Source organism: Mus caroli, unplaced genomic scaffold (genome assembly GCF_978045245.1).
Source record: "Mus caroli unplaced genomic scaffold, Mus_caroli_1 scaffold_4, whole genome shotgun sequence".
In the NCBI taxonomy this organism is placed as follows: Eukaryota; Metazoa; Chordata; class Mammalia; order Rodentia; family Muridae; genus Mus; species Mus caroli.
Window position 1 is genome coordinate 100,365,288 of NW_028227259.1, and position 15,025 is coordinate 100,380,312.

The 15,025-nt window shown below is 39.9% G+C and overlaps 1 protein-coding gene across 3 annotated transcripts in view; it reads left to right on the plus strand.

Moving 5' to 3' along the window:
• The window catches only part of Mrpl1 (mitochondrial ribosomal protein L1), a 56,126-nt gene extending 47,537 nt beyond the window's left edge, over positions 1-8,589 (plus strand). For all 3 annotated transcript variants that reach the window (XM_021162828.3, XM_021162829.3, XM_029477417.2), the window contains 2 exons: positions 6,246-6,327; positions 8,373-8,589. In XM_021162828.3, the coding sequence (XP_021018487.1) occupies positions 6,246-6,327; positions 8,373-8,509 (219 nt within the window). In that variant the 3' untranslated portion in view covers positions 8,510-8,589. The remainder of the gene's footprint in view (positions 1-6,245; positions 6,328-8,372) is intronic.
• The last annotated feature ends 6,436 nt before the right edge of the window (positions 8,590-15,025 follow it).

Genomic DNA, 15,025 nt, shown 5'->3' on the forward strand with positions numbered 1-15,025 from the left:
AAAAAAGATTTGGGGGCATTTAAGAATTTATTTTTATTTTATTTTACTGTTTTTGAAACAGAGTCTTTTGTGTGTAGCCCAAAGTGACCTCAAAAGACCTTTGCATCTGGAATTGTGTATAAGGTCCTGTTTCTTTTTCCTGCCTCCACCGTCTGAGTGCTGGGCTGCAGGAGTGGACTGCCACGCCTAGCTGAGGAAGGAAGGGATTCCTGTCATATTCACAGCCTTGTGTGTGGTAGTCAAGCTCTAGACCAACTGTGTAGCTCCACGGTTAGGGTGCTCAGCCTGTAACTGCAAAATAACCCATGCATGTCCTGTTTAGATGGACTGAACCCATCTCTGGCACTGTCATTCAGTGTGACACTACTCAGCAATAAAAATTATATCTCTTGATAGACACAAATGTTCAGATAAATTTCAAAAGGTTACATAAAGACATTAAAAATACAGACAACAAGAAGAAGGCAAATTGGAGTTCATAAAAATTAAAACTTGGCACTATCATTTTAGTGCAAAGGGGGCAGTATTTGCAATCTCCATGTACATGCTTGTCTTGAAAAAGTATAGAGGGGATTTTGCCACTAAATAATAAAAACTTTTAAAGTGAATCAAGCTTCAAATACATGTCCCTCCAGAGGAGACATATAAATGATCAGAAACAAAGAAGACATATTCAGCAGCAAGCCATCAGGAAAGCACTGGTTAAAATCACAGTGGGACGCCAGTTTACACTCTTTAGGATAGCTGTTGTCAGTGTGTGTGTAAGTGTATGAAATAAGTGTTGGTGAAAATGTGGAGAAACAAGCTCTTACAGATTTCTAGTGAGAACATGAAATTCTTCAGTCACCATCAAACGATATGTCGGTTACTTGAGCGGCTAAATGAATATTCACTTGCAGTTCTGTTTCTAGATATGTGTTCCGAAGCACAGAAAGGAAGTGGGTCTGTGTGAGTGCAGGGGAGGATGGAAGCTGCTACGTGGACGCTTGGAACCAAGGTCCTCTGAAAGACAAGCGCTTTCAACTGCTCAGCCACCTCTGCAGCTCCTGGGTTCTGTAATTTTTAATACTGAGTGAAAGACAATTGCTTATCGGGGTAATATGTATACATAAAAGGGTATTTGAAAAATAGTGTAGGTAGGAATATAAAGATAACTCACACCTCCTGTAGTCACTGGTAATATCTCCACACTCTTCATGACTGCCTTTCTCCAAGAATCTACTATTATGGTTTCTATGTTCCTGTTACATACTGAGTTTGGTATCCTTAACACTATGTCTTAAACCCTTTCCTATTTCATAAAAATTCTTGCAAAGATTTTTAATAGCTGTTTTATAATCTTGTAATAGATATGTCATAATTTATTCAACCTTATACCTTTTGTTAGGCATTAGATTGCTGCTAATGTCTCATTGCTATTAAATTGCTTCAATGAACATAAATTTTCATTTCTCGTACATACAGAATATATTCTATGCCTTTGGATAAATGAGTAGTTTATTGAAAAGAAGTCTGCATTTATTGAAATTAAAACGTGAAATACGTTTTTTCCATTCACTGCTTACAGCTGTGCCAAGAACAACTTCCCCTGTCTGTTAGGCATAAGCCTGTTAGGCAGATATCATGGCTCTCACAACTGTTCATGATTTGAAGAACAGTTTGTCTGGTTTCTAGTACCAGTCTTATATCTAGAGACTCCCTTTGCCCAATTTAGAGGTGCCTTTTATGACTTTAATGACCTGAAATAGAGAGGGTTACTTGGTTCTCAGCCTTCTCTTGCTGTAGACCTTGGAGTGCATGGGCCTAAGCTACATTTGCCTCCAGCACCTCTTTCAGGCCTAATCCCTCCAGGCTCCTGGGATAGACAGGCCTGGCAGAGTGTGTGGAGGGAAGGGTGAGATGCTTCTGCTTATCTGGGAGTCACTGTAGATTGTTGGTCTTTTCTAGTCATCTCCTATGGTTTGAACTCCACAAAGCACATTCTACCAGCAGCCTCATCTTCTTGCAGGGGTCTCTGTCTCTACAGATGAAGTGTCTGGAGCCTTACCATCTCTCTTGGCTTCTGATTCTACTTGAATTGATAGAGAAGACAGTAGGGTGGCCTCAGTATAGGACACTACATTTTCTATTCTTATTTCCAGATTTGGGCCCTGGTATCAATCCTAGAGAGCTTGTTTTAAATGCATGCATAAAATCTACAACAGCTGTTTGAAACTATTGCTAGGACTTTTTCTTACCATTATTTTTAAATTGCAGTGCAATTCATAGCCAAACAAAACATATTTTGCCTCATCTGCATAGTAGACTCATAATAATAAGCTAAAAGTCTATTGGATAAAATAGTAAAATGGCACAAACAGAACCCTTTCTTGCTCTGTAAGAAAGTAATGGTTGCTTTTGCTCATACACTTCTTAAATGTCTCTCAGTTCTGTCCTCAGTGCCATAGACCCGCAGACTTGACCCTACCCCTGCTGTCCACTTGTTTTTGTAAGGAAAGTTTTGTTGGAACGCAGCTGCGCTCATTTATGTATTGTTTCAACTTCTGTTGTGTCCCGCAGCGGCCTTGAGCAGTTGTAACAGAGCCCATTTGGCTTGCAAAGCCATACGTGCTTACTATGTCACCATTAGCAAAGAAAGTGTGCCAAGTCCTGTTCTTATGCACTTACTCCACAATTCTCTAAAGCAGATAAGATGTGTGGTTCATCTGCTTAGCAACATTAAGTCGTCTCTTACTGTTGGTAACATAAATCCTGAAGTCTTTGGTTTTAATTCTCATTGCAACCAACTCATACCACTGTATTAATATCAAATTCTCCATTTCCTAGCCTTTTAATGGTAAACATGAAGGCTGGTTTTAAATTTTTGGTTCCTGGTTTTATTTTATTGAGCCCAAATAGTGGTTTGGTTTTACTGAAATTAACGTTTTAAAGCTGGAAGCTATCACATGGAAGCCCAGTTTGCTGCTTGTTGACAAATGAGGACTTGGAATAGCACTGGTCCTGCAGCCAGTGTGCTAAGAGCTAGTTAACACTTGAGAGTGGCAGTCCTCTACCTCTGCATGAACATCAGCATGTGCACCCCTCCTGTCTAGATCTTGTCACCTCATCACCACCTGTTGGTACCTCCGCCTAGAGCGTCCCTCCCTTCTGTCATCAGAAACTCTTCATCCTTTGGAACTGTGTCAGTCATGTCTTCCTCTCTGCCCTCCTGGCACTTACTCATCTAATTAGAGAGGCACACAGTGGCTAGACTGCAAGTCCCTGTACAGTCCCTTTCTCCTCTTGTCTTACAGCAGGCTCATCTGCTTCTCAGAGCATGCGCACATTATAGCTGTAGGGATCACAAGCCACTGAGTGGTGGGGTGGAAGCCATTGTTCTCTGTACTCACCTGCCATATAGGCTTAGGCATGTGGTTTCAAGGCTACTTCTCATATGCCTGTGCTTTTGGTGTTTGCTTTTGCTTTATTTTTGAAGCAGGGCCCCGCTATGTAGTCTAGGATGACCTAGAATTTGCTGTGTAGAACAAGCTGGCCTCAAATTAATGATCCTGTTGTCTTAGCCTTCCTAGTGTGGGATTACATAATGTGCCTCCAGTCCTGACTTGCACATGCTCTTGAATAAAATGGCTTTGTTTTCTGCTTCTTGGCTTTTAATATTAAGTGAGAAATAATAATATCTTCATAATAATACTACCTTCATAGATTTCTTAGAGAAATGAATGAATCCATGTAGATGCTTAAACACTTAACCCAAAGTAAGATCCCATGAAATGGGGTTATGTAAGCAATTCTTGTTCTTACAACTTTATTTAATGTTCTGTAGACACATGCCATTAACTTTTGCTCAGTTTACACTGTTATGGGTCATGGGAAGAAATGCTCTCTGTTAAACCACACTTGATTCAATTCTAGAATATTGCATTTGGAGGGGGTTTTGAAGGTCAGATGGTTAAAAAGCTCTCACCCAAGGCGGCAGTCCTCTGCAGATACTAGTTACAGGTCACCAGTCACGAAAGATTATAGAATGTTATCAGAACTGTATCAGAAATTAGTCACAGAGCTGGCTACTCTAAAAAATAATTTATTTCTACTTTATATACAGATGGGGGTTTTGTTCTTGTTTTTGTTTTCTTGTGTGTACATCTCTGTATAACATGAATGTAGTGATCATAGAGGCCAGAAGGGCATCAGATCCCCTGGAACTGGAGTTATAAATGGATAGAAGCTTCCATATAGGCGCTGAGAACTGAAGCTGGGTCCTCTGGAAGAGTAGCTGGTGCTTTAACCGCTGAGTGACTTTTAAGTCATGATGTAATCAAACTTAAGATTTCCTTTCTTTTAAGGTACAATAAAAATCTATAAATTTTATTACATTTTTTATGCGTTATGTGTATGTGTACATACAGAAACATGGCACAGCACACTGGTGGAGGTCAAAGAACAATCTCTAGAAGTCAATTCTCTTCTTCCACCATGTGGGTCCTGAGGACTGAATTTAGGTCATCAGATTTGGGAGTTAAGTGTCTACCTGCTGAGCCTTCTCACTGACCGTAACTTATAATATACATGGAGAGAGAGGGAGGGGAAGGGGAAGGAGAATTTACATGGATGTAACATACTATGAAATAATCTGACAATAAATAGCTGATTGTAATTCTTTCAAATGGGAAAATAAATTAATTTAAAAATTATACCATTTTAACTTTGCTGTAGAGTGTAGAATTTTCATATTCCCCACTTAAATGGTTATATCATGAAATGATAACTCTAGACAGCAGTACTAGTGAGCAGTACAGTTCCTCAGAAATGCATCAGGACACATTAGAGAGCTTTTCAGATTGGTGTGTTATTGTGTTATTGTTTCCACCTTTACAGGATTTCATACATTTATACTCTAGCTACTCACCCAGTCTCTAGTCATTAAAACATAAGTTGACTTCTAAGTTGTTTCATAGAGATAAAACTACTTTAAACTTAATGATATGCATAAATCACTTTATTAGGTATGATACAATACACTGACTTAAAAGTGTTTTGTGTAAAACTGTAATTTTGAAAAACTACTTATTGTTTTTGTTTTTATAAAGATACATACTATAAGAACATTTATAATACATTTATAGGCATGTCTTATGGCAGGGAAACAGTTTTTTTTTTTGTCTGTGATAATTTTTAGCCCTGAGACTTTGCTTTATATACTCAAATTAAAAAAAGACTGAAAACTGAACCAACAAAGTGGGGTGTCTAAGTTTCTATTTTCTAGTCATCCTCCTCAAAAACTAGCAATAGACAAGCTCTCTCTGCGAGTGGTTCCTATAGAGCAATGTAAATGTCATAGCTTTGAATAACAGTCTGTCTTTGGTTTGCTCATATTACATTTAAAATACAGAAATTAGCTGTTTCAGAAGGAGTGTGCATTATTTAAAGTTAATTTATATATGTTTAGCTTTTTAAATTTTTATTCTCTGAAAAGGTACAAATAATTTTTGCCACTGTAATCCATAGTCCCTCAAAATACCCAGGCAGACTTAGTACAAGTGGCTCTCACACTGGCTCAGGAGTGCTGTTTCTTCAGGAGTCTTTCTTCTCCCTTCACCTTTCTTAAATCAGAAATTCCTGAGTCCTGAGAGCAGAGGTTTTATTTTGTGTGCTGGTAGGCATTTTTCTTGAGCAAGCTTTTATGATCTGAAAAGTTGAAGACATGTTCTTGAGTATTCTTTGCTGATATCAAATATAGCATATACTTCTCAAGCCTGGTGCCATGTGTCTAACTCTGGAGCCCACTGGCCAGCCAGCCTAGCCAAACTGGTGAGCTTCAGGTTCATCAGGAGGTCTTGTCTCAGAAAGTAAGGTGGCGTGCAATAAAAGGAGACATCCAACATCCACCACTGGCTTCTACCCACACATGTGCACAGATGTACTAACCCCACCCCACATGTGCACATAAGTTAAAGACAATGTTCCTGGTTTGGGGATGAATGCATGGTATGTTGGGATGTGCTTTCGGGAAATTACTTGGAAACTGCAGGTTCTCAAATAGAAAAACTTAAAAACAGTCTACTATGATCTATTCTATAAAGTATCTCTCGACATATAAATTCTTCTAGTGTAGTGTTCTTGTTGTTTCCCTTTATAGTAGAGTGTTTAATAGGTCATTGCATTAGGTAAATACATAACACATCCCATCTAGAATACATACTGATGCAGTTACCAAGTTGTGATATCTGTGTATCTGTTTCTTTCAGCTGGATATGCCAAGTGACCAGATAGCTGCCAATCTTCAAGCAGTTATCAATGAGGTCTGTAAGCACAGACCCCTGAATCTGGGTGAGTAGCTGGGTGAGGGCAGATAGCCTTAAACGCCAGTGGTACTCAAAACTATGAAATACTGAGACAAAGAGTTAGTGTACAAGTTCTCTGACCGCACTTCTCCCAGGGATTACATAGTCAATGACATTTATTTTTTCCGAAGGAGTCTTGATTACCTTATTCATGAATCATAAGGTCTTAGAGAGTGACTTCTTTATTAGTAACAAAGAATATACCCCCAAACCTTTATACATTTGCATATTTCTACTGTTAAGTGTATTAAGGTTTAAAAGAAAACTAATTGCTTTAAAGTTACAATGGTGCTAAATAGGAAAGAAAGCCGTTTATTAAATGGTACTTTGAAGCCAGTTGGCCTTCTTAATCTTTATTTTGTAACAGAAAGGAGGTATTTTTGTTATGGGAGGAGAGTTATCACTTGTAAGGGGCTGATTCTCTTGCCATGGCGGGGAAGAACGTGGGTACTGTAGTAGCTAGAACACAGGCTACTGCCATGCCTTTAGCATGCCTGTGTTCCTCACACAAACCACAGTTGTGGGTGCCCGACACGAGCTGGCCAGGCTCCACTGACTGCCCATATAGTGCAGTGCTGGGAGTTTACAGGATTTAGTTAATAATCGAATTAATTAAAACATGTGTTTGAACTACTCTTGTCATTGTCTTAGTTAGGGTTTCATTGCTGTGAAGCCACCATGGCCAAGGCAACTGTTATAAAGGCAAACTTTTTTTTTTTTATTAATTGTATGAAATTTTCTATTTTCTTTTATACTTTTTCCCTTTTTATTTATTCTTTTGTTCTTTATTATTATTATTTTTTACTTCTTCACTTTACATCCCACTCACTGCCCCCCTCCCAGTCACACTCTTCCACAATCCTTCCTCCCATTCCCCTCCCCTTCTCCTCTGAGAGCGTGGGGGACCCCTAGGTATTCCCCAGACCCACCCAAATCTCTGTGAAGCTAGGTACATCCTCTCCCACTAAGGCCAGACCAATAGCTCAGGCTCCAAGATTGACAGTTGATAAATGGGACCCCATGAAACTGCAAAAGCTCCTGTAAGGCACAGGACACTGTCAATAGGACAAAATGGTGGCCTACAGATTGGAAAAGGATCTTTACTAGCCCTACATCTGATAGAGGACTAATATCTAAAATGTATAAAGAGCTCAAGAAGTTAAACACCAACAACCCAAATAACCCAATTAAAAAATGGGTCACAGAGCTAAAGACAAACATTAACTGGGGCTGGCTTACAGTTTCAGAAGTTCAGTCCATTATCATCATGGTGGGAAACGTGGCAGCCTGCAGGCAGACATGGTGCTGGAAGAGCTGAGAGTTCTACATCTTGATCTGAAGGTAGCCATGACGACGCTTTCCTCCACACTAGGTGGAGTTTGAGCAGTGGACTTTAAAGCCTACCCTCACATTGATGAACTGTTTCCAACAAGGCGACACCTCCACACAGTGCCACTTCCCATGGCCAAGCATATGCAAACCACTGCAGCCATCCTGGGGAATTAAGCTCATTGGTGACTGAACATTCCATTTTTAATTCTTTTAATCCAAAATACCACCACAGACATTGAGTATATACAGATTCTTTTATTCCACAGGGACTTTGCCCTTCTGAGATAGCTAGAGAAGAGTAATGGATAATAAATTCTCTAAAAATTATCCTTGCCTTTCTGCCATTTTAGATGAAGCCCCTTAATTGCTATTAGGAAGAGTCTTTTAATTTGTGGAGAATTTTATCAGCTGTTTGGTAACTCAGCGTTACTGTCTGTGCTGACTGCTTTAGAGAAATATGTAGAATATTTCCATGTGATATACATTACCACCTACTCCCTTCAATATTGACTTTGTAGTAAATAAATTCTAGGTGATCATCTGGAGGAATGGAGAGAATCCCTAGTGAGTGTGCGTTTCCAGTGAGTGTGTGTGTCCGGGACAGCAGCGCTGGGGTCCTGCCAGCCTTCCTCTGCCTGTGTGTCTGATCCACAGGGCTCTGAGTGAGAAAGTCACGGTTGCCTCTGATCTTTGTTTTAGGTCCATTTGTGGTCCGTGCCTTCCTTCGTAGTTCAACCAGTGAAGGTTTACTACTGAAGACTGACTCATTGCTACCCAAAGAAGCTAAAACTACAGAAGCTGAGACGGAAGAAACTGAAACGGCAGAAGCTGCCTAGAAGTGTTATATTGTGAAATTATTGGGGGGATATGTGTGTCAAGAAACAACAGAGGCATCTATAAAACTGTATAATTTTTAGTTTGGCTCCTCATGTTTTCTTAACCAGTGCATTTAGAAGTAAATTTTAACACTTTTTCTTTTAACGGTTTCAAAAATGAGGAAAAATGTCAGTTTCTAAAAATCCCATTACATTTCCTTTTTTTAAAATTTTGTATTATTCTTTATATTTTTCTGGATTTGGATCCTGTCACATTTTCTTTTTCCCCCTCTCATCCCCTCTTTGGTTTTTTTTTTATTATTACTATGTTTTCCTTTATTATTTATTCACTTTCCATCCCGATCACAGCCCTTCTTCCTCCTCTTCTCCATGTCCCACCCTCACACTCTTCTATCGCCCCCTCCCCTTTCCTTCTGAGAAGGGGAGGCCTCCCCATGGGTACCAGCCAACCCTGGCAAGTGAAGTCAAAGTAGGACTGGGTACATCCTCTCCCACAGAGGCCAGATAAGGCAGCCCAGTTATGGGAAGGGGATCCAAAGGGAAGCAACAGAGTCAGAGTCAGCCCCTGCTCCACTGTTAGGACCCGCACGGAGGCCATGCTGCACATCTGCACAAATGTGTCGGCTGTGTAGGTCCAGCCCGTGCGTGTTCTTTAGTTGGTGGTTCAGCCTCTGCATCTGTAGATACAGATTAGTTGATCCTATAGGTCTTGTGGTGTCCTTGACCTCTCCAGCTCCCCCAGTCCTTCCTTAGCATCAGTGTTCTGTATTTTGGTAGAATCCCAAGTGTAGAAGCAGTTTCTTGTTTTATGACATTCCTTCAGGAGACATGGCCATCTGAAGTAACAGCAGGATCCTCCCTCGTCCCCCCCAGGCTGTATCACCAGCAGGGCTGTTTGCTTCTGTGTGTGTGTGTGTGTGTGTGTGTGTGTGTGTGTGTGTGGTGCTTGGCCATTGCAGATGTGAAACCTAAGAGAAAGATGAAGAAGGGTTGTGGGAATAGTGTATGGTGGAGACGTCATTTCCCACAGTTGCCAGATTCTGGAACCAGATTCATCAGTGTTGGAAATATCAATTTACAAAGAGGACAGGATTTTGATTGCTGTTTTTTTCGTTTTTGTTATTTTAATTATGTGTCTGTGTTTGGGTCTGGGGCAGAGATCAACACAGGATGTCTTCATCAGTTGCTTTCTACCTTATTTTTTGAGACAGACGCTCAACTTGGAGTTTATAGACTCATCAAACTGGCTGGCCAGCAAGCCCCGGGACCCATGTGTCTACCTTCTCTGTAGGTGCTGGGGATGAAGACTGTGTCCTTGTGCTTCTGCAACAGGCACTTTACCATGGAGCCATTCCCAGTCCACTTTTACATTTTAATTATGCTTAGGATTGGATGCAAGGCCATGTGCATGCTAGGCAAGGGCCCAAAGCTATTGTTTTATTTGTCAATTTTTCTCCTGACTAATGGAGTGTTAACTTTAGAATGGAAATATTCGGAACACTAATAAACAGGAAAAGGAATCACTCACAATCCTGATACTCAGATATAATCAGAAAAAATTGTTTAGTGGATATTCCTTTGACATTTTTATTTGAAAGAGACGGGGCAAATTAAAAAGAACATACATGCATACATGCTGGTGGGTTTTGTTTTGTTTTTAAGATTTACTTTATGTGCATTAGTATTCAGCCTGCATATATGAAAGTATACCATGGGCCCGTGGTGGTCAGAGGCGGGCTCCCGATTCCCTAGAGCTGGAGTTACAGATGGTTAAGGGATACCATTTGGGTGCTAGGAGCTGAACCCAGGTCTTTTACCAAGTGCTCTTCACGGCTAAGCCATCTCTAGCCCTGCATGTGTGCTGTTTGAACGTATTCATTTCTTTTATTCAATCCTCATGGAAAATGAGTAACACTTCATCGCTTTATTGCAGAATTCCCTCAATTGCTAGGCATTTACATTGTTTCAGGATCGCCCTCCCATTGACTTAAGGGTTTAAAGTTTTACAGTAAATACTGATGAATCCCAAACGTTAGTTTACATAGGGATTACTTAGAAGGTTTGCGTAGAACACATAGCTGGTCTTCACCTAGTAATAGGAGATTGACTTGGAATTCTGCAGTTCTTACCAGGAAGTGGGACAATGGGGACACTAGTGGATACCAGTGCTGTCAACCCTGATTTTAATAAAAAGAAATCTGATTTTCAGACCAGCATCAATTTATTCTAAAATTCCACAAGTGATCTAAAGTACCAGAGTGAAAGTCACTGTTGTACTTCACTACCCAATTTATGAAAGATTGCAAAATTTGTAATATTTTAAATATTACAAATTACAATATTATAATTTTGTTAATGTGTAATTACAAATATTAAATGTTTTTAACTATTAAAAATCTAAATATTTTTAAATTATCTTTATTCTATTATATGTGTATGAATATTTTATATGAGCCTATCAGTAGAGGGTGTTGAAGCCCCTGGAATTGGAATTACAAATAGTTATGAGCCATCATGTGGGTGCTGGGAATTGAACCTGGGTCCTCTGCAAGAACAAAAGTGCTCCCAATTCCAGATCCATCTCTCCAGCTCCAAGATTTTTAAAGATTTAGATAACAGAAGCCTACATTCTCTGAACCTAGATCTGGGACAAGTTTCTAACTTTCTGGTTTATGTCTTTGAATAGTTAAACCTGTGCTATCCCGGTGGAAAGCAAGTTGTCCAGTAAGACAAACAAGACCATGACGAGGTGACTACTTTCTGAAAAGCCTCAGCTTTTTTTACAACATGCCTCTCAGCAAGTGGCATGTAGTGGGAGGTGATGTAATAGAACACTAATTAGCATACTAATGGAATACAGGAGAGACATTTCATAACTTGTTAAAACTAGACAGTTTGTAACTGTCTCAAAGTCACTGTCCAGCAGGTGGCGACAACAGCCTTTCAAATCGCTTGTAAGTGGTTGTAGATTGGTGATCTGATTTCTCACCTGACTGCAGATGGAATAGCAAAAATAATCCTGTGCAGACCAGGTGGAGATTTCATTTAGAGAAAATGGTTTGTTTGTATTATATTTGAGTCATGTTATAGAGGTTTCTTTGGCTGTCTAGTGGATATTTAGAAGTTTTTGTTGATGTGTGTATTTGTGTGTCTGGATGTGTATGTTATGCCTGTGTGGGTGCACTGCATGTACAGGGACCCAGGAGCCAGAAGGCAACATCAGATCCTTTGTACTTAGTGTTACAGATGGTTGTGTGCTGTCCAGCATGGATGCTTGGATCTGAACTTGGGTCCTCTGGAAGAGCAAAAAGCTCTCTTAGCCACAGAGCTATCTGTCTGACCAGCTTCTATTTTGAAGTTTGAAGGTTCGTTATTATAGACAGTTTCAAGCATGGAGAAAATAAAGTAGGAAAACCATGAATGCGCATGGTCATATCAGCCAGATTTAGCAGCTCAACATTCTAAGGATGCCTATCATTTCCACCATCTACCTACTCACCTCTCACAACAAATCCCATTTATCACACGGCTTAAGTGTAAAAGGTAGCCCAGAGAATAATTACAGCAAGGTTTTAGGCTTATTTTTCAAAAACCCATTATATTTATGTTCTAATTTAATCATTGAGAGTCCTTAGTATTTCTTAAGTAATTATAGGTTATTTTCATGTAATAATGGACCGAATAGTTTGTACTTAGAGAATGCTGGGTATAGAAACATAATTGGCCACAAAAAGAAATGTGTAAATATTCATGCTTAAATAAGAAGTTGGTATTTCCACTTAATTTTTCTTAGATAGAAAGTTGAAATTTATTCACTTAAGGAATAGAAAATATGTTTGAACATCTTTATTGAAACATATGCAAAGGAAGAGAAAATAATTCTTTGGGGGCTAGCAAGATGCTCAGTGGATAGAGGCACATGCACATGTCTGGCAACCGTGGTTCAATCTTCAGAACCCACACAAAGATGGAAGGAGAGAACTCCACTGAGTTGGCCTCTGAATAGGGCAGACAGTAGTAGCTCACGCACACACACAAAAGTTGACAAATGAAAACTGTATCTTAACAAGTAGAAGCACTTCAAATTATGTCAAATAGATAAAGGATCATAGAAAATGTTTGAAGAAAGATTTTAGTGTCCTGTGATAAATCCGAAGGCAATTTAAATTGGTTATACTTTCTTTTTTTCCTTCTCCCTTGTTGGGCGCACAAAGGTCCTTATGTCCACAGATCACTGGGGAAATCAGGAATGTTAATCACTCAGGGGTGTTTCCTCAGAGGATGAAATACCTGTTTTCTGCCCAGAGGCCAGAATGGATATTGTTATCTATCACTGGTGAGCTTTTGCTATCTGTGGGGACAGACCTCACCCAAATTCCCCAGAACATTTATCCCAGACTCTCCCTTCCTAGCCCATTGTCTTTAGCTCCCAGTTAGTAGAATCCATCTTTAGGGGAGATGTCATGTATATTTTATAGCCTGCTGACCTCTACACTATCTTGGTCAGAAACCACCTCAGACCCTAGGCCCTTACGATAGAGAACCCATCCTCATGATTACATAGAGTTAGAAAGCTCATACCTTAAGCTTAATTTGCACCTGGAATTGGGATGACTGTTGCCTTGGAAACCTTTTTCCAAATTCTAGTGTGGTTAAATATTCCTGTAATAGACCACCTGGCATCAGACTAGAAATTCAGGTTGGCGAGGTCAAACGTTGATGAGTTTTCGTTCTCACCCTCTTTGCAGTTCATTTCCCTGCCTGCTGTGTCACCTGTAGGGAACCCCCCCACACACACACTCTCTGTGTGGACATCTGATCACACACATTTATAACACTGGTTACAGTACTATCTATGATCATGTTGGGTATAGACACTAGGAAAGGAGACACCTTGGCTCTGAAGGTTCCCCACATATCCAATGCTTCAGTCACTTTAAACTGATAAGCAAGAAGTTTGTGTGTTAAGTGAAAAGTCTAATGATTGTGCCAAATTGCTAAAGAGGAATCTTTGGTGGTATAAAAAATGACTCGTATTTTCTGTAAGGAAGGGGCCAGGAAAACAACACAATGGTGGAATACTTGCCTAGCAGGATTGGGGTTCTGTTTCCATCTCTGCCACAACAAAATAAGTAAAGAAAGAAATAGGTGCATCTCCTGCAGGAAGATATGACTAGAACATAAAGACAAGTTATTTCACTGAGGAAGTTTTCAGTGTGTGTCAGTGGGAGAAGAGAGAGAACTTCCACCATGAGGCTTTGGAAGCAGGTCTTGGCCAAATTAATTTGGAGTCTAGAACAGAGCTGTATTGTGGTTGCTTTCAGCTACAGTCCACAGAAACTAGGGGACTTCACCAGAGAAAGGGTGTGTCATGAAGATGGAGTTCTTTAAGTCACAGCTAGAAAAGAACCACAGACTGCTACTAGGAATGTGCAAAAAGCAGAATACCCCCCAAAAGATCCAAGTTGCAGAATCATCTCAGGCCGTAACTGGCAAGGTGAATCGTCTCGCTCCATCAGGATCTAAGTTCTAAGAGGAGAGCATCCATTTGGCCCAGTTTACTTTGCATGCCCACTTACTGGCTAGGAGAGGGCAGAACCTGAAACACACATTGTGCAGAAAAAGAAATTCCTCAAAAGGAATATTACAGTGACTCCCAACAGAAGATCAGCAAAAGAGCAAAACTCAGACCCATCTTTTCTTTGAATTAAGTGTCTCCTGTAAGTAAATGAAAGCAATACCTAGATTCAACATAAAATACTAGCAGTGTCCCCTCATATGTGTGTTACTAGTCCTTTGAGAACTGTTTATGGTTGCTCCAATACATCACTTTTCTGAGTATAATTGTTACAACTCTTTGCAAGTATGAGTAGCTGCTTCTCGACAGTAGATTACTAGCAAGAGCATGAGCACGTGGTGATGTGAACATACGTGCTGTAAACCAACTGTATGCAGTTGTACATTCTTTATGTTACCCAGGAATGAACTGTCTTATTGATGTATTATAAATTTGTAAGTACGATCAAATAATAAGTAGATAGCTTGATGAATTTCCCAAAATGAACACACACCTACCATACAGATCCAAAAAGAGGGTCATATCAGTGCCCAGAAGTTTCTTTGTTGGACCTGTAGACTCTACTTCCCAAATTAATTCCACTATGATTTCTATTTTTCCCATCTCTGAACATTGCTAAAAATATCACTGGAGATTGACTGGATTCCCTCATTGAATATTTATGTTTATGGAGTCCATCCATAAACATAAATATTTGTTCTTGTAAACAGAGTCTGCAGTTTGTTCTTGTAAAGAGTTTCACATGAATGTGTCACAAATATCCATGCTTTTGCTACATATCCTAGCCATTCCACTCATTAACATTCTTCTCCAGCCCTTTTGATGACTATCTGTGCATTACTCTTCGATATAGACCCAAGAAGACCTGTGGAGTCAGAGACAGCCTGTTACCCACTGCCTCATGTTTCCACCACAGCTAGAGCTGCTCTACTCCCATG